Source organism: Gracilinanus agilis, chromosome 4 (genome assembly GCF_016433145.1).
Source record: "Gracilinanus agilis isolate LMUSP501 chromosome 4, AgileGrace, whole genome shotgun sequence".
Classification (NCBI taxonomy): domain Eukaryota; kingdom Metazoa; phylum Chordata; class Mammalia; order Didelphimorphia; family Didelphidae; genus Gracilinanus; species Gracilinanus agilis.
In genome coordinates, this window is record NC_058133.1 from 397,533,760 (window position 1) to 397,554,928 (window position 21,169).

At 32.9% G+C, this 21,169-nt stretch overlaps 1 protein-coding gene across 4 annotated transcripts in view; it reads right to left on the reverse strand.

The window, feature by feature from the left end:
- Positions 1-21,169, reverse strand: part of REPS1 (RALBP1 associated Eps domain containing 1) — a 94,602-nt gene that overhangs the window by 40,833 nt on the left and 32,600 nt on the right. For all 4 annotated transcript variants that reach the window (XM_044677131.1, XM_044677130.1, XM_044677129.1 and 1 more), the window contains exons 2-8: positions 17,876-17,999; positions 13,100-13,296; positions 8,409-8,562; positions 7,844-7,968; positions 7,149-7,311; positions 6,776-6,839; positions 5,790-5,944 (exon numbers count right to left, since the gene is read on the reverse strand). In XM_044677131.1, the coding sequence (XP_044533066.1) occupies positions 5,790-5,944; positions 6,776-6,839; positions 7,149-7,311; positions 7,844-7,968; positions 8,409-8,562; positions 13,100-13,296; positions 17,876-17,999 (982 nt within the window). The remainder of the gene's footprint in view (positions 1-5,789; positions 5,945-6,775; positions 6,840-7,148; positions 7,312-7,843; positions 7,969-8,408; positions 8,563-13,099; positions 13,297-17,875; positions 18,000-21,169) is intronic.

Here is a 21,169-nt window from a genome sequence, read left to right on the forward strand (position 1 = left end):
TCTTCACCTTCAACTTAAATCATGAAATCATCTGTTATATACGCATACACAAAAATAATTATGATCTTAGAGTTAAGGAACTTCAAGGAGTAAAATTCTAGATTAATAGCAAAATGCCCATTTTTCAAGAAAACAAATTCTTCAGTGATAAAGAAATAGCATATTAATAATAATGCAATACTACTGATCCACTATTATTATGGCACTTGCCTCAAGTTCTTTTTCCTAGAAGTGATGATGTATTCCCATCAACTCATTCACATTCTTTCACCCACTCTCCCTTATTACCAATGGTGTAATAGTGCAAAACAGCTGATGATATAAAGGCTTAAATCTGTAGCCAAGGAATTCAACTCATTACATGGGTCTTAACCAACCAAGTTGGTAAGCCACAGATCCATAAAGCAATTTTATATTGTTTTCTCAAGCATTTTACAAAGTATCCACTTTCTCTGAAAATAATAAATTTCCTTATTGCTATGAATGCTTAGTTTAATATAACCAGTAATTTTCATCATAATCCAATAATGGAGGCTGTAGTCCCGTAAGAAAATTTTGAATGCTCAGGTTAACTTTTAGATACATTATTTATGATTTCCTTTGACCAACAAATAATTTACTTTTCCTAAGATTTCTATTTTATTAAATGCATTCCAACAGTACAAAATAACATATAATTGCTAAATTAATAAAATGTGCCTGACAGTGGCAGGACTTGAGTCATGAATCTGGAAATTTAGGTTTTATTCCCAGATCTATCACTATATTGCCATGTGATCTTGGGCAAGTCATGTAAACCATAGTACCTCAGTTTCTCCATCAAAAGAAAAGAATATGTGCCAAAATTTATACTATATAAGTTAAAGTCTGCTGTATAATACAAAGCAGCATTGGACTTTTTTTTTTTTTTTTTTACTTTTCAAAGTATATACAAACAGATTTTTTGAGTAATAGTTATTTTTGATGTTTCTCTCTAAATTCATTTATTTATTGGGTCTTTCTAGAACTAAATTAGTTATGTTTTAAACATCTTAAGAAAGCATACTCTCCTGCATGGTGTGTTATATCATAGTGATTCAAAATATCACAAGGTTCCACCTAACCACCCCCATTTTCTGTCCTTGCAAATACAGCACTGCAAGTTCTCATTTTCAATCCACCAATGTTTTGTTTTGGTTTTTTACCTCTCAAATATTAGGACCATATTTTTTTTTCCTTTTCAGTCCTTTTAGTTCTCAATAAAGGGCCTGCCTTACCAAGGAAAAGAAACATTCTCCCAGTGTCAGGGGCAGTAAAGAAACAACAAAAGAGAGGCAAACCTTAAGCATTATTCTATAAGACACCCTGTCTATATAACACTTCTTTGATACTTTGCAGAATTAATTTACTGGGATAGACTAACTGCATTCATTTCCTTTTGAAATAGTCTGATTTGGAAATGAAAAGAAATTTAGAACACTTTTGGTTGATTTTTTTTCTGCAATGAATAAAATTATGAAGGGAAAAGGAGGCAGAGAAAGAGGGAAGCAATACCTACACCATGACAAATTGCTGAAATGAATCTCTAGTAAGAACCTGGAAACTGAAGAAGGTCTCGAAGAGACTAAAAACAGGTTTACATTTCAGGGAAGGAAAATTAATGTAATTAAAATAACACTAAAAAAGATGATACATTTGAAAGGCATCCATTTAAAACAAAACTATATTATATAGATCTAGTTATACAGGCTATTCTACCTCTACCTAGATTCAAGAATATGCAGAAAGGTAAGAACTATTATAAAATTAGGTTAAGGAATCTGTCTGCTATAAGGCAGGCCCAAGGTCTTGACTTAAATCTAGGATCAAAACGATAGGCGCAAATTTATTGGTATCCTTTAGCTTTGAGACATGAGGCTATTCTGGACAATCTAGAACTACTCTGTATTATAGCAGACTCTGGTAGTCAACTTTTACACCTTTTGGAGCAGCACAGTACAGAACTGGTCTCTACATTTACTTAAGTATATATACCTCTAAGACACCCAATATAATTTTTTTTCCCACATTACCCAAGACCATCTAAATAATTATCCTTGGCAGAAATTAGCTATGTACCTGTACAAAAGCCAAATGACAAATTTTTAGTTTGTCTCCTACTTCTTCCACAATGCTATGAATAGTAAGAGAAAAACAGTAAAGTACATTTAGAAAAGAAGTTCATTCCTACTATAATCTGGCAGTCACTCATTTGAGAAGGAGCATTAAGGCTTGCTGATATTATACACCTTCATCAACTTTGTTTCATATCTATGATCCAGCAAATTACAGCTTCATATCCACATATAAAAGTTAGTCTTTAAGACTTTTATCCTTGTGGAGGCAGGGGTGTAAATTTACTCTTACCTGATGCAGTGTTCCAACCTAGCCTCCTGCTGGAACACTGTGTCAACCCTGCCTCCCTCCTGCTGGTTCTGTTCTGCCCCTGACATCATCACAGAGCATCAGGGCTGAAAAAGAAGAGTATGATCCTAAATTATTTTTTAAGCCAACCCCAAGAGTGCTTTTACTCAAAAGGCACTTTCCATGTATAAAAGAGTATGCTGGAAGAGATAACACAGTATAAACTACACTAGCATGCTGTTTACCTACTTTTCAGAAGTAATGAGTGTATTAAATGAGACCAGACCATTCAGTTGGAGGAAGATATGGGAATTAATAGCTTCTAACAGAAATATTACCACTAGTTTCCATCTGGAAGGATCCTAAAATATCCTAGAAATCTACCTCTCATTCCTCTTCCACCTGACCATGCCAGGCTAATACCCCCTTAATCTAAGACTGTCTAACCCTATTTGAAGATGATCTCTTATCTTATTTACTGACAATGCACATCATCTGAAATGTTTGCTGATATCACTTAATTGGTTTTCTTAAATTTTACTATAAAATGGACTGCACACTTTTAATCAATGAAAAATATTATGCTTTGAAAAATATGATGTCATTGCTTAAGTTATTTGTCCTTACTGTCTCTTCTATTAGGTCATCAAGTTTAAGATGTCCCAAGCCAAAGTTCATTTTATCTTCTATTTACTTGAAATGTCTCTTTTAGAGAGAAACATATTCAACATAAAAAATTAACTAGTTCTCATCCTAAGCTTTAGAAATTAATTCATGTATTGTGATTTTTTTTCCTAAGTGAAGTTTTCATTTTCTTCTTTTTTTTTTAGTTAGTTGCTAGGAAACTAAATAGTCAAATTCATGTCTAATTATAGCATTCATGTCAAAAGCTTGGTAACATTTTCTACTTATATTACTTTTAGAAGGCCTGAATTCTTTTATTTTTAATTTTCCTATTATTGTATTTTCTGTTTAACTCTGAGGTCAATACATCCTTATATTAGTAGATATAAGCTCTATTACTTTCCATGTCTGGAGAAAGCCACAAAAGGTAAAACATAAATCATAGCAATGAGAGTAGGTAGAGATGGTGGTCTATCAGAGAGAATGTTTGGATGTTCATGAAATCAGAATAAATATGAAACGTATTAAGATGTGATATTTAAGTGATTAAAACATTTAAGCTGATGAGCTCTTTCCCTCTCCTTTTAACTTCCATGGCACTGTGTATTTATCAGAAAAAAAATTACATGTTTAATCATGAATACATCTGATTTCCTCAATTAAACTGTAAACTCCTTGAAGGTAGGCATTGTACTTGGCTCACCTTTTAATCTCTTATAGCACCTAGCAAAATGCATTACACATAAAATAATATTTCTCAAACTTAATTTAATGATGTAATTATTGTTACAATATTATATGGTATAATTTTTATATTCAAAAGATAATTTAATAGTATAATCATTTTCATGGACCTATGAATGGCAAGGTAAAAGTAAATTCTCTTATCTAAAGATAGCTTATTTTTAGTGCAACTCAAAAAAAATCATATATGAAAGAAGAGGAAGAAACAAGGTAGACTTGAATCTATGTACTATAAAAATATTGCACTAAATGAGAAATCCAAGTGCAAATCTCTTACACAGGGGGAAAAAATTTAAGAGTCTCTCAGTGTATATTCTTAAATTTTCAATTTGGTTAATAGTTTAGTGAAGCTAACAGCAATTTGGAAATTTCCCATTTCTTGAGCAAACTTAATAGGTCTAAATTTTAACTAAGTCAAATATGCTGAGTGAAAAGATTTATTAAGTCGACAAAGTCCTAATAGTATTCATATCAAGGTTAAAGGAACAGATAAGCACTATCTTTAAACAAATCTAGAAGTCAAATAAAAGACTGATGAATTTGGATGCTCCAAAAAACAACAGCACACTAGAAATCTTTACAAAATTACACAGGAGATTAAAATTTTGAGCAGCTGTCAACCTGTCCCCTTAATGCTATTAGATTTCAAAGGGTACAGCATATACATCCTGCTCTAAATTATCATCGCTATTCTCCAATTTACAGTTTTGCCATCTTTGCCTACATGCTAATTAGGATTTAATTTATAAAATTATTAGATTTAAGTTAACTAGTGCTTATAACTAGCTAATTTACAACCAGATGATAGTATCTATGAATTATATCAACAACCAATACTCCTTAATATAGCTTTAGTTGAGCAAGAATCACCAGAGCTTTTTATAAGTGAATAGAATATGTTCATAAAATACATATTCACTCTATAAAACTATTTTATATATATCTACATTAAAGTTATAACAATGCAAAGCCTCATTTTCATGTGGAGCTAATCCTATGTCTTTGAAGACTATACCAACTAAGCACAAGCTCTAGAAAAGTTTCTAATATGGGTCAGACTGTGTCTGCCATCCAAGAACTAGCCTAAATCCACAGTCTCATTACCATGTACTAGCCAGTATATGATGAATAGTTTTCCTCCTAGCAACTTATGAAAACCTTCTATCAAGGTATAGAAGGGTTTTGACCTGTGAAGTTAGTCAAAGAAATAACCATGCCAATGAAATCATGAATCTTTTCAGGTGCTATGCAATATATTCTTATACAGCCAATGGTGAGTAATGGTAAGTTTCACAAGGATTTCACAACACTTAAACCAAGACCTATTAGAAAAATGGCCTCAAACCTACATAACAGATGGAGAAACAGAGAGGGGATGTTTAAAACTTGCCCAAGGTCACATGAGTAATTGCAAAGCTAGAAGTAGTATTATTGATTCTTAAGGATTCTGCTCTTATCAATGAAGAACTTTCATATAATTTTTTCTACTCATAAAACAGGTAGCAGTAAAGTCAACTAATTATCATTTCTGAGCTACTATAGGAACACTTTCACATATATGTATTCTGTCTTGCTAAAAGTTTATTTCAGGATTTTCATTTTATTTTGAAGAATACTTTGTCATTCATTGAGGAACAACAAACAAATTATTTGGTCTTAATCTAGAAGGAATTTGATATTCTATTATATCAAAAGATAAAAATCTAAGGAAATTATACCTACAGGTTCACCTATACTTTATGAAGAAAGCTGTTAGGAAATTTATGTATCACTAATGTTCTCACAGTATAAGATTTAGACTATACCCCTATTCCTTTTTTGGTTTACCTTTGAAACAGAAACCAAACTCATCACTTAGCCAAATTCTCAATTTCCAGATTTCTTTGGAATGAGCAGAAAAGACAACTTAGCCACTTAGAGAAAAATTGCCCACAGCATTTTACATTTCAAAAAATCTCTCCAAATAAATCATTAAGCTTAAATTGGCCATAAAGTTTATCAAAAGGTAAACATCAATTTTCTTGAGCTATCCATCTTACCTGCTGAATCTTCCAAATCAATCAGTTTGGGCATTAAGCTTTCAGGTAGTTTTTCAGGTAAGTCATAACCATTCTTCCTAGCAACTACCAGATGAAAAGCAGCACAAAATTCATCCAGTGTCAAAGCGCCATCTTTATCAAAGTCTGAGAGTTCCCTAAAAAATAAACTTTACTATAAATGATGATCAAATTCTTCACCAGTTTTTAAATTTCTCAGCAAGGAAACACTTTCCTAGAGAAAATTTAACCATAAAAAAAAATCAGCCATTAATGCTGTATAATATCCTTTTTCAACAAATGCTTACAGTTTGAAATTCAACACTAGATTTAAACTATGATTCATTCATATTTATTGATTTTATCTTCAGAAGGTGGAATTTAAAATTGTACCTCTGTAATTTTACAGTAATGTTTTTCAATAAATTTCTCAGTAAAAAAAGTTAATATTAAAAGAAAATGTTTTGTCATTTAATTTAATATACTCTACTTTGATTTCCATCTTCTAATTTTTTTTTCAAAAAGAATATGTTCTGAACAAGTTATCCAATGATTGTGTTTCAAACCACGTAGCAGTCTATGTCTGCAATGGAAGGTGAATATTGTGTTTAAGCCCATGTCTCAGTATGGGGCTTATCACAAACTTGTTCAGAGACAGAAGTGATCAACTCAACCATGCATGAGCAAATGGTGGTTTTAATTCCATGCATTTCAACAGCATTATGTTGGCAATATAAAATAATTGGTACAGCTTTATGGATTCTAGACTTTTGGAAAGTATCAACAGACACTTTTATACAATCTTTTATGGTTTTTATTCTAGAGAAAAAAATGGTGAGTTAATATTGGGTGTCACTGGATTTTTAAAAGTAGATAAACTATGATACTGTTTTCTGAAATACTATGATACTGTTTTCTAAAATACTATCAGTTGGAAATTCTTCTGAAACAAAATATATGACCCAACTATTATGACACACCACACTTACCAAATATGAGAAAGTTCAAGAATAGGTAGTTTTGATTTTGTAAAAAACTCTTTAGCTGCAGATCCTGAAATATTAAAACAGTGATGTTTAATGTTGATTGTAAATGTATAGCTTTAAGGACAAAAATCTGAGGTATAAGTAAGAAGACAATTTATTATTGGGAGTGTTTAACAATGTATTGGGGTTTTTGGTTTTGTTGGCCCCAGTGAGTATAAACCCTTTGTAGATAAATTGTACCAATTTAAGGATTATAAATTGTTTATAAATTGTCCAAATTTGACAACTGCAAAGCCTTTGAAATAGTGCCTGAGGTTATAAAACTGAGACTAGGGCCTGCCATGTCTTTAATAATTTCTTTTTTTTAGCAACTCACCTGGAATAAATCCGTTTAGATCAGGTTGAATGGTTTTAAACTGATTTACATAATACTGTCTTTGTTCATCTGTTATTTTCCAGGGATCATCATAACTACTGGATTGCCTACGAATTTCATTGGCAGTTGTAGCTGATGCTACAGTTCGTACTGTTGTCTGGTCCTGTAATGAAACATTTTTTCCTCAGTATGTTATCTATCTATATGACCATATGGACCATCGTTTCTAGGCTACTTGTCCTTGGAAGCAAAAAAAAAAATTTTTTTGTAGAATTTTTTTTTAACATCAAAAGCTTCAAACTCATCTGCAAACCACATATTTTGACAATAAGATTATCAAGAGTTTATTCATACAATGAAATAAATGGGTAGAAATGATAATTATGTATGCAACTCAAAGTTATGAGAAATATGCTAAGAAAGCCAAGCAAAGATATATATTCCTAGATGTGGGAACCTTTTAAAAATTCTCTTTAAATGTTAGAAAATTTTTATTTTAAATGAAGCCAAAACCCTTAATGAACATTCCAGTAGAACTAGACTGTTGCAGAAAAGGGTACAGAACAGGTTACTGTTCGTTACAAAATAGTGAGTTTCTACTTATGAAATTTGCAATAGCAAAGAAAGGAAAAAAAATGACTGCAGCAATAATTGAAATGAAGCAAATAAAATGCAATACCAATAAAATGTCACACCTGGACAGAAGCAGGATGCATGGCTAAAAGAGTACTGGTTGGTGGAGTATCTGCAAAACTGACCCAGTTTTCTTGAGGTGGAGGTGGAGAATGACCAGACCACATGGTATCACCAGCTGAGGAACCTGAAAGAAGCAAAATAAATCTATAATAAATAAAAATATGCAAAACACAAGAGCTTCTTTTAAATATAGATGAAAAAAATTAGCTTCTTAAATAGAATCATTTTATTCATTTAAAAAATTTATTTCATCTCCTAGTTTGTTTTACATTGCCATTCTAATATAGATGAGAATCAGCATCCTAAAGAGCAAACACTAGTCCCCTCTATCTCTTCAGAATCTCACAAAAAACAGAAGTACTTTTAAATATCTGTGTAAAAGAAAATGCAATAAAAAGTCATCCATTTATAAATTTGTAGTGTTCCCAACGACTGTCTTTTTAGGCATTTAACTCAGTAACCCACAATTCTAAACTGACTGACTTTCTTTTACTCAACCCAACATTATTTCTAAATCACTTTGTATCCTAAGAGTATATAAATCAAAATATTTATAATATGTACCTGTTTGTGCTTCAGTAAACGGTGACCAAAAAGGTCCAGGTCCAGCAAGAGGACGCTCATTATTTCCTCCACTGGGATGGCGGTTGTGTTTCCTCCAGGTGTGTGGAGAAGTTGGAGGGGACTGCTGGGGTGAAACTACTGGAGATATGGATTCCTAAAGGAGAAAGGAAAAGCAATTATAGCAAATCATAAAAATTAACATTTCAGTTTGTCTTTTCCTTACCTATCTTTATACTTCTATTTTCTTTCTCTTGTGTTATTGCAATAATTAACATTTCAAGAACTATACCAAATAACAAGGAGAGGAGGCATCCTTGATATAATCCTACACAGCCTGAGAAACCTTAAAATGTATCCTCATTGTATACTGATGTTTGTCTTTGGTTTTTGATATTCTGTGATACTTCTTAAAAAGAGTTTGAGCATTAATTATAATAAAAGGTTCAGCAAAGTTGTATGCTACAAAATAAGTTAAAAAACCAACAACATTTCTATTTAATAACAAAATTCAAGAGCCAACAATAAAGAGAAATCCCATTCAAAATATAAAATACTTGGGAATTAATCTGCTAAAGAATATTTAATACTTGATAAGATCCAATTAAAAGGACCTACTTAAATAATGACTTACATAGCTGAGAATATTCAGTGTTCATGACTGGGCTGTGCCAATTTAAACACTTTCTAAATATAGTATTATAATTGTGTATAATATATAATAATAAATAATAAAAATACTTTCTAAAAATAACATTTGCCTTAATCTATAAACCAAAGGGATACAAGCTAGACAACATAATAACAAAATTAATTTTGAAGAACAAAAGACCCAGAAAATTAGGAATCAAAGGAGACTAGCACTTCCAGACCTCACACTATATCACAAAACAACAAATGTCAAAACCACTTGGTAATGAGACTATAGACACAAGAATCAAATAAATGTAATGAGTAATCCAGTTTTTGACAAACCTGAAAACATAAAGTACTTATGAAAGAATTCCCTATTTGCTAAGAAGTACAAACTGGAAAAAGTTTGGCAAAAATTAGGGTTAGCCTAACATTTTAAATCATGTATCACAATAAGTTCAGAATGGATGTTCCCTAAATATTAAAGATCATACCACAAAAAATTAAAAGAGAAGATCATATACTCTTCACTGTTATGAACAGATGAATTTCTTAAACCAAACAAAATACAACTAAAGATAATATGAAATTGAAATGCAAATAATGCAAAACTAAAGCATTTAGGATAAGAAGCAAGGCAGAAAAAGCTATGTCAAATATCTTTAAGGTTTGTTATCTAAAGTAGACAGCTAACAAATATGCAAGGCAGAAAGCCATTCCCTAACAGTTAAGTCATCAAAAGATATAAACACACAGTTCTCAAAAAGAAGAATTACAAATTATTAACAATTATCAATCAATAAGATTCATTCATATCAAAACATCCCTAAGGCGGGCAGCTGGGTAGCTCAGTGGATTAAGAGTCAGGCCTAAAGACAGGAGGTCCTAGGTTCAAATCCAGCCTCAGACACTTCCCAGCTGTGTGACCCTGGGCAAGTCACTTGACCCCCATTGCCTACCCTTACCACTCTTCCACCAAGGAGCCAATACACAGAAGTTAAAGGTTAAAAAAAAAAAAAGAAAAAAGAAAAAACATCCCTAAGGTTTCACTTCACATCCTGCAAATTGTCAAAAATAATAAAAGATGGGAATAATAATTGTTAGAGGGGGATGTAGAAAGACAGGTACTCTAGTGCATCACTGATCAATCAGTACTTTTTTTTTTTTTTCCAAACCCTTACCAACTCTCTTAGAATCGCTACTAAGTATAGGTTCCAAGGCAGAAAAGTGGTAAGGGCTGGGCAACTGGGGTTAAGTGACTTCCTCTGGGTCACACAGCTAGGAAGCAATCCATCTGAGTTAGATGTGAATCCAGGAGCTCCTGTCTTCAGGCCTGGCTCTCTACCCACTGATCTACCTAGTTGCCCTGGACCTTGCCCTTAGAAGATTCTTTTTGTGAATGTCCTTGCTTTACTAGGAAATGTTAAATTAATTTCATATTAATTTGGGAGAGGCTATATAACTGAGAAATCTGCATTTTCCTAACAAACTTTCAAGAAACACTGATTTCAGTTATACAGTGTTAGGCATTTTTTTAAAATACTTTATTGCCTGGTAACATGTTGGGGGATGAAGGGTAAGCTAGAGGAAGGTTAATGGGAAAGGGACAATGCCTTATTTAAAAGCTTTAAAATCTGGCCTCAGACACTTTCTAACTGTGAGACCCTGCGCAAGTCACTTAACCCCCATTGCCTAACCCTTACCAATACATGATATTGATTCTAAGGTGGAAAATAAGGGTTAAAAAAAAGCTTTAAAATAAAAAACTATGTAAAATGTTAATCACTTTCAGTATACTGTAATACTTTTTTGATACATTAATGGGAAGACATTTGTTCCCTTATGATTATGGTCATCATCATCAACACAATCAAGAAGGTTTGTTACACTCAGTAAAAGATAGCCTGCAAGATCAACACTGGGGTTTTTTCAGTTTAAATAAACTATGGCCTGGAGATGATAAAATAAAGCCTCCTTTTCCCTCCAAAAAAAATCCTACAGCCAAAAAAATAATGAAACAAAAACATTATAGTAGAAGAAAAAAAGTACATGAAGAATATTAAAATGTACCTATATAAGATCATTTCACATTTTTTTCTGATCTTTCAGAGTTCCTTAGCTCCTTTTTCATCCTCTTGGAGATATTAACTAGCTTTAGCTATGTTCTTTACTCAGAATTTATCTTCATATTATACTTCTGAATTTATATTTCTGGTCTTAATCTCTTTTACTATTACATTTCCAACTAGCCAAAATTCATCTGCACCTGAACCTTGATGCTGAACTAATTCTCTCTCTGAAAGAGCTCTTCCCAGTTACTACTGATGGCACCCTCATTCAACATGATTTGTGTATTCTTTAATTATTAATTTATTTTCCCTGCCATCTCTATTACTTGATCCCATGGCCTATCAGTCAACAATTTATAAATTATAAATTCTTCCTTCGCTATACCTCTAATTTGATCCTCTCCGTTTGAACAAAAATCTTTCTAGTCTAGGTTAACACTAGACTGGATCTCCTTTATCTCACTTAGGGTGACAACAAGAGAGGTAAAAAACAAAATGTATAATCTAGTTGAGGCTAATACATATACATGAACAGCTGGGGAGTAACATGTAAATAATCATGTCAACATATCATATGAGTCCTGTAATTTTATGAAGTCAAAGTATATCAATGGTCTTAGGTTCAAAAGGCTTATTTTAAAATAGGGGTTCTTAACTTTTTTTTTGTGATGAACTCTTTTATCAGTTTGGTAAAACCCATGGACCTCTCATAATATTGTTTTACATGTATTAAATAAAATATATTGGCTTAATAATAAGCAGAATTTATATGTTTAAGGTTTGTAAAATATTTTACAGGTTATCTTTTTTTTTTTAACCCTTACCTTCCATCTTAAAATCAATACTATATATTGGTTCCAAAGCAGAAGAACGTTTAAGGGTTAGGTAATGGCTAGGAAATATCTGAGGCAAAATGTGAACCAGGACCTTAGTCTCCAGGACTGGCTTTCTATCCTTTGAGCCACCTAGCTGTCCCCTAGGTTATCTTTTTTTGATACTTGCCAACAACCCTATAAGGTAGAAGCTATTATTATTCCCATTTTATAGATGATAAAACAGAGGCTGAAAGAAATAGTGACTTGCCTTGAGTCATGTAGCTACTAATTGTTTGAGGCAGGATTCAAACTCAAGTCTTTTTGACTTCAGGTCTCCCCTCCCTTTCCAAAGAAATTATTGCAGATAAAACTAATTACATTGAAACATAGTTACCAAAATGCATTTTTTAAAAACAAGTTTGTGGAGCCCAGGCTAAGAACACCTTTATTTGGAAAAAGGGAAGTCTAAATTATCTCATATTTGTCTAAATATAGTTTATGCAGCCCATAAAATGAGATTACTTTGAAAGGGAAAAGATACATATTGAAAAATATAAAATTACTATATTAAAAATATTTCCATGAAGATTTTTATACATTTCTTTCAATTTAAATAAGGATGTTTTATTGCTTTCTTCCATCTCTATATCTGTCATGTTCATTGTCATTCTCTTTATTTCAATCTATGATATGTCATCTTTACTACTACTAACAACAACAACTCTTTCTCCTCTTCCTCCTCCTCCCACTACCACCCACAATCAGGTTCCATGAAAGCTGAACTTAGATGTTCCACAAGTCTTAGAGCGGGGCAGCTGGGTAGCTCAGTGGAGTGAGTCAGGCCTAGAGACAGGAGGTCCTAGGTTCAAACCCTGCCTCAGCCACTTCCCAGCTGTGTGACCCTGGGCAAGTCACTTGACCCCCACTGCCCACCCTTACCACTCTTCCACCTATGAGACAATACACCAAAGTACAAGGGTTTAAAAAAAAAAAAGTCTAAGAGCAATTTTAAGTTTTCATGCTTTGGAATTTTGGGATTCTCCTGAATAATTAGTTAAATATAGTACCATTTGTGAATCTAGAATAGCACCAAAACACATAACAGATTCTCAAAAAGTGCTTGCTTAATAAACTGTATTTCAATTGATAGTGTTTACATTTATGCATTACAGATTACCTGTTGTTCTGTAGCGGAACGTGGCTGGACTGTATCATGGCTTACAGAGCCCTTTTTGACTTGTACCCTACCAGGTGGTGGAGGAATAACACCTGAATAGGATCCTTGATTTTCAGCATCTGAAGAATATGAAGTTGTGTGCCGAGATTCTTGTTCATTCTTTGAAGCTCCAAATCTGGGCAGGGGGAGATCCTTTACTGTTAAAGACATAATTATTAGCTATATTTTTTTAATCAGCTGAAAATTAATATAAAAGGCTTTTCCATCAGAAACTATGATTTTAATAAATATCTACAGTACCATTTATGTTTTTGCTGAACTGAAAGGACTCAATATCAGAAGAGAATTTTTAAATAAGTGTCTCTCTTAAATGGCTTGAGTAGGACCTTATTTAGAGACAATTACCAAAGTATCTTCACTCTAAGATCCCAAGATTTTAAGCATGCTTAGAGTAATGACTAATTTTAGGTTTAACACACTATCATTTTACTCAATAAATTTTCTCTATGATTACTTAGTACCTAACTGGGGACATGGTACCAATGGTAAATTGTGATTAATATTAAAATGAGGAATTAATATTTATTTCCTGTTAGTATACCAAAATATGCCTAGATATTCTGGTTCATGACAATTAAGCCCTGGGCCCAGATCCTTTTTCCAATTTGGCTAGGAAGGTGGAATAATAACCACTTTAGATGGAAAGAATAATTCATAGGTATGCACTCAAGGAATGATTTAAGGTAATTAAGATCAAAATATGTATATTATAAAATCAATCTCTTTTCATGAAGACCACAGATATAAGGAGACATGAGGTCCCAGTGACAAACAAAAGAGAGAGAGAGAGCGAGAAAGAGAGAGAGAAAGGTATATATAAAGCCCACAGAGAAATGACAGAAATATACAGAAGGGTAAAGAGGAAACAGACACACAATGTGGTTGGGAAAAGGTATATATGTCAACACCTGGTGAATTTTTCCTTTCTGAGAAAGAAAAAGACATTGATCCACATGCAGGACAGAGTAGAAAAAAAAAACAAAACAGTTCTTTAAAATACTGTAGTTTTATGATTACTTGGAAAATTAAAGCAATGAGGTTGCACATTATTAGAATGCTAGACCTAGAGTCAGGAAAGCCTAAATTCAAGTCTTGCAAAATACACTAACTAGTGGTGTGACCCTGGGTAGGTCACTTAATCACTTTGTTCCTCAGCTGCCTCATCATGTAAAATGAAAATAATAGCGACTACCTTCCTGAGTTATTTTGAGGACAAAAAGACATTATTGGTAAAATACTTCATAAACTTTAATAAAAGCTAGCCTATATTAGGGTCAGCTAGGTGGAACTGTGGGTAGAGATGTTGGGCTCACAGAACTGGGAAGACTCAAATTCAAATGCAGCCTCAGAAACTTCCTAGCTGTGTGATAATTAACCTCTGTTTGTCCATGGATTAGTGATCCACTAAGAAGGAAATAGCAAACCACTCTAGTATCTTTGCCGAGAAAATCTAATAGGTTCACAAAGAATCAGAACACAACTGACTACCAACAATTATTATTATTGAAAATGGGGTTCGTCTAGAGATCATAAAGGAAAGATATTTTTAGCCTGGCTTTGAAAACTACTATTCTTGCTCCCAATATTCATGTTAATCTTTTTTAGTCTTATGTTGTAAAATTCCTATAGGAAGTATTTTATTTTCTGATACCAAAAAAAAAAAAAAAAAAAAAGAGAGAGAGAGAGAAAAAAGGATGAGATATAAGGGAGGAAAAATAAGAAAAAAATGGAAAAAAGGATTGAAAATGTTTGAGTCAAATTCAGGGCTAGAAAATTTGTTAGTATTTTAAAATTCTGAGATGTAGAACTGCCTGGATAAATAAGCCATTATGTTTGTCTTATGCAGAATAAAAGAATCTAGGAAATGGAAGGGACCTTACTTGGAACCTAGTCCAACCACCCTTATTGAGAATTTCCTTTACTGCATACCAGATAAATAATCATTCAGCCTTTGACTGAAGATCTTCAACAAAATGAAACCTACTTCCTTCTAAGGTAGCCCTTAGAATTTGTCTTTGGTTAGTTCTAATTGCTAGGAAATGTTTTGTTATGCTCCATTTTCCCAAAGGATCATTATCTTACTTGATGTGGTTGTTAAAGTCAGCATCCAATCTATCCAGGATATATTGCAATCTATTCAGTACAACACTGTTCATCTTGTGTGATGCTTTAACAAGTCTTTCTCTAAGTTCACCACAGTGGGCTACCCAAATACTAGGGGGTTTCTTTATGTTCTCTTGAAATAATAAGGATCCCAAAGTTATCCCTTGCTCTAGCTACATGATTTGTTTCTTTCCCCAAGGGTGGGGGTGGGACCAATGACACCTTTATTGTATGATAGCATTCTCATACTTACTCCACACTCCTCCTTATCAAATGAGATAATAATTATAAAGCACTTAACACAATGCCTAGCACACAGAAAACATCATAAAAATGTTAGCTATTATAATTATTACCCTAGGAGTTATCATAAAGTTCAATTCATTGCAAACTGTAGTATTCTATGACTTGGAGTCAAATAATATCAGCAAAAGAATAGTGAAGTTAAAAGTTGGGCTTTAGTGTCAAAAAAAAGCTTGGAGTCATTCAAAAAACAATTTAATTCTTCAAAGACAACTGAGGTATTTCTCAGTTCAAATCTGGGTCCATGTCATTGTCCACTTAAAGCATTTGTTCAAGACATAAACTAGAGGTAAACTCTACAGATTATCCATTCAATAACATTAGCATAATCTGACCAATAGGCACTCTTAATTCACTTAGTTTTTCATAAGTGGATCAGGCCAAATGCTTTTAAGAGACTCTGGATCTCATTTAGGAAGCCTCTTAATACACTAGAGCTTTATACAATCTATCATCCATTAAAAAAAGGAGGTGGAGGATCTCATCATTCATAGGCAACATCTCTTCAACATAGACTCTGTGTTGGATCAAGTTAATTAAGTCTATACAGGAATCCTTTCCACATCATAGGGGTTAGGGGTATGGGTGCCCCACAATCTGGAAAATCCTTGCAAAATTTTTTGGCTTTCTCATTCTTTTTGCAAACTTTTAAGTTTTTGCTTATTTTAACTTTCAAAAAGAAACTGTGGATATTTATGTATTAAAAGATAAAATATGTTGATGTAATAGAGTACTATGCATATGTTTTAAGCATTTTTGAGTTTCTAAATTTTTTCTGTGTTGCATACTGGCTTTCATGTGATGTCTATGACTTCTGCAAAACTTTCTAAAACTTTCCATTTAATTTCTTTTGTTGACCCATGATGTACCAAAACTGCAATGGGGAAAGTGCTGATGTGGACAGGCTATCTGTATTTTCTTCTTTGCAACTTTTACCTAATGTCCCTTCTCTTGCTTTCTATAGGCAAATAACTCTAAAATCTTTCCCGCATTACAACCCTTCAAATTTTCATGTAGCACTTCTAGTTACCTAATCTTTCAGATCTTTAACCCAGTATTAAAGTTTAAATTGAGTTTAAGATTCTGATTTTATATATACATATATACTTTATTGCTTACAATTAAGAGTAATACTCCAGACTCTAAACTAGACCATCGATGATTCATGGAATACTAATGCTAAATACCATTTTCTATGCATGTAATCCAGAATGGAATGCTGCTCTAGGTGTACAAATAATACTATTCATAATTTGGCCCAGAACTATTTAGAACTTCTCAATCACTAAAAAGAACTAAACACATTCACCCCTTCCTTAAATGATCCTTTTAAAAATGTAGCTGTTAGGGGTAGCTGGGTAGCTCAGTGGATTGAGAGTGAGGCTTAGAGACAGTAGGTTCAAATCTGGCCTCAGACACTTCCTAGCTGTGTGACCCTGGGTAAGTCATTTAATCCCCATTGCCTAGCTCTTATCACTCTTCTGTCTTAGAACCAATACACAGTAATGATTCTAAAACGGAAGCTAAGGGTTTAAAAAAATGCAACTGTTGAGCATAATTCAAAAGTGAGTATGTTTCCAATTCTGTGACTCCAAAGATATTGACTACAAGTCAAAAATTTCTGTGGCTCATGTTATCCTCCATATTACTCATTTTAAAAGTTTTAGTTTTGAATTTTCAAAACAACTTTTGAATAAAATTGGAACATAATTTCTACCTTCTTTCCCTGGTCAAACCCCAATTAACCATGATTTGCCACTACAGTTGACCAAGTTGCGGGTCAAAGCAATAAGGAAGAGAACTTTCAAGGTCTGATTTACAAAAGAAAGGAAAGACAGAACACTAAAAAAGAGAATGCCATTTATTTCATTTACCTGGAAAGATAATATGTGTGTGTACATGTGTGTTTACACACACACACACACACACACAAAACACCTCCTCCATTACAGGTTATAGATTATTTGTTTCAACATAATTACTCATTTAAGAGATTAAGTGAAGAGATTGGATTGAATCCAATTTTCAATTATACAAATCTAGAAAATCTTCATTTCTGAGTTTTTAAAAAGTCTATGAATATATATTAAAGGTGCAAAGAAATACCCTTTCACAGCATTCACAAACAGAACTGAACAAATACAGTATATTGAGCAGGATCATGAACCATTAAAAAATATCCAACACATGTCTATATGACTAGCATCACATATAAAAATAAGCAAGACTTTAGAATTCTATAGTAACTATGTCAATTGTGCTTTTAAATGTCCACTAATTCCAGTTTCCAATAATAAATTCCATATTTACCTGTATTTATGCTTTCCACTCTTAATGGGAGACCAGACTGGGCCACAGCTACAAGTTTTAAAGCAATATAGAATTGACTTCTTCCAAAATAGCCAAGTCTTGTTGCACCACAAAGTTCCATAATCTGCAAAAGAACAAAATGTTAATTTAAAGCTATATGCCAAAAATAGTTTGCTTGAAGAAATGAATTTCTTTAAAACAGAATGTACTAAATTAAAACTATCTTTTTTAATCAACTTTCAAATTTTATCTTTTCGGGTTTGCAGATGGAAAATGGAATTACAAGCAAGATTCTAAAAATCACTTTTTAAAATCCTTTTGATCTTCTTGTGCATTTAAAGTCTACCTTCTTTGTAATTTCATTCTATTTCATATTTCCCCTATGGGTTTCATTAAGGCAACTAATAATGAAACTTTACTTGCTGACTTTCTTAATAACTAATTTCATAGAATTGCATACAGTTTCTAGCATATCACTAGGCCTTTAGACTAAATTCAGAATACATTTGGCATAGTGGGATAGACTTTAAGGGAAAATGAAAAACTGAAGAGGGGCTACACTCATTCTTTGAAGCTAGGACAAAAAGCAGGGACAGGTAAAGATGCAAAGATAAGAGAAATGGAAAGTTACTGGAGGTGGGGCATGGAGTAGAGCAGGAGTACTTCAAAGAGAAGAAAATTTTGGAACAAGAGATATGGAGAATCTCAGCTTCATAAATTGACTTCTAGAGATGTTTAGCAATAAGGGCCAAAATGATTAGAATTTGTAATATGAAGATTCAGTAAATAAAATTTTGTGACTTCCTCTAGCAGGTTTCATCAGTTCTGAAATAGGAGTGAAAAAAGTAGATGATGGAGGAGGGAAGGGAGGTACAAGCTTGAGAATCAGAAGGACAGGAACAATGCAAGGATAAAGGGACAAAACATTAAGGAGTGGGACCTTTTAAAACTGTTTATTAAGGTACCACCCAAAAGAAGAGAGGAAAAGCAAAATTTAAATGGCCTTGGAGAACCAGAAGTCATAATGGGGTTTAGAAAAATAGGAGTTGGAAACACAACAGAACAATCAGAAGAGAATTTCAGATTTCAAGATGTGGGAAATGGAACAATTTGGGATAACAGTGAGATTTAGAGGAAGCCATTCTTATGAATGATTATTTGTGGGGAGGGGAATAAAGATTTTTTTTAAAAGATTTACATCAGTAACTATTGGGCAACATTTCAAGTGAATATATTGAAATAAATAATTTATGATCAATCAATAATGAAAGAATGTGAAATGATACAAAGAAATGGGCATTAATAAAAACATTTTTAAAATATGTACAGGAACTCCCTGCCAAGATGGTTGCCTGAGAAAACCAGAACTTTGCACATAGTAGATAATTAATAAATGCTTGCTAACCAACTAGTCTGCATCAGACCAAATAATGATCAGGAAATCCAATAAAATAACAATAAGTGACTTCTATACAAAACTATGCAAAAAGTCAGTCAGAAGCCCATGAATAATAAACAGGAAAGGAGACTCAAGTAAAATAAGAGCTAAAACAACTAGAAACAAGGCACATGTATCTAAATGGTTTCATGTCTAGAAGAAGCAAAAGTAGAAATATTGTCTGAAAAAAAAAATCAGGATGGGAGCCTTGGAAGTCTAGGTGAAGACAGGGACCAACTAGATGCTATAGGCTAGAAAATCCACACCCAAGGACTCTGCAGTACCTCACATTCAAGCCCTATAAGATCCAGGGCTCTGAACTTTGAGATCCAGAGGTGGTCTACCTATGCCCCAGGAGCTGGAGATCAGCACAAGAATCAAGGAGACCCAAGGGAAACCCAAGTAAAGCCAATCACCTCACCTAAAAGCAAAGGGGAAGGAAAGGTCTGGCCCTGGTACAAATTAGCACAAAGCTAGTTTAAGAATCAAAGTTGGAGAAATGAGTATATGAAAGAAAACACCAACCAGTTTCAAAAATTAGTGCAAATCTAACTTTCTAACAACTTCCAAGACTCAAAGGCAAAAAATGAATTTTTCTAAATACCTACAATAACCAAAAGGAACAAAACAAGAGATTTCAAAAAGTATATAAAGGCACTTGAGAAAAGAAATGGAAGAATAAGTAGCTTAGGGAAAAAAGTAGTAAATCTTACAAAATGAAATTCCTGAACAAGGGTATATTAAGCTGGAATCAATAATTTGTGAAATATCAAGAAATATTAGAACAAGGTCAAAAGATTTTTTAAAACATGGGAAAAATGTAAGCTATCTATCTAATAGCAGTAACTGATCTGAAAAACAGGTCAAGAAGAAATAATTCAAGAATTATTGGACTTTAGGCCATGATGCTATATTTTAGGAAATCACAAATGAAAACTTCCCAGATCTATTAGAACCAAAGGGCAAAGTAAAGATAAAAAGAACTCAATGATCATCCCTTGAAAGGAATCTCAAAAGGAAAATGCCACTAATTTCACAGCCAAAATCCAGAAATTTCATCTCAAAAGAAAAAATATAGCAATCAGCCAAAATAAAGCAATTGAAGAATCAAAAAACTAGTCAGGATCACACAGGAACTAGATGTTTTTATTAAAACAAACAAACAAACAAAACAGAGGTCTTGGAATAAAAATATTACAAAAAGCAAAATGTAGAGGCTTACAACGAAAAACATCCTACCCTGCAAAGCTGAGTATGATTTTCAGGGGGACAGAAATGGATTGTTAATGGAATAAAAGACTTTCAAGCATTCTTAATGAAAAGACCAAAACTGAAAAGGAACTTTGAAACCCAAACCCAAGAGTCCAAAGAAACCTAGAAAAGTAGCTTTATTTGAGCAATTGGAGGGATCTGTATGTTGATGTCTAGTGCTAATATTCTAATAGGAAGAAAAAATGACTGTCCCTCCAGAAAACTTATGTCTTCAAAAGGTATTAAGGGATTTAAGTTAAAAAAAAAAAATAGAAGCCCTACGGGGCAAATAGTCAGAGACAAAATAAATTTCCTAATTCTGAAGAGTGGATTAAAGGGAACAGAGAAGCAAAGTGCCTTCGATTATCTCTTGGACAACTGGGAAATGCTTGGATAAATTGTGTAATGGAATACTAATAGGTTATAAGTATTACAGAAAAAAAAAATTTTAAAGAATCCTGGATGGTATGAATTGAATGAATGGTAAAGTAAAATGAACAAATTCAGAAGAATGATATCTACTTACAAGGACAGCAACACAGTCAATAAAGATAACTTTGAAATATTTAAATAATCTGATCAAAGCAAAGATCAACTCTATCCTC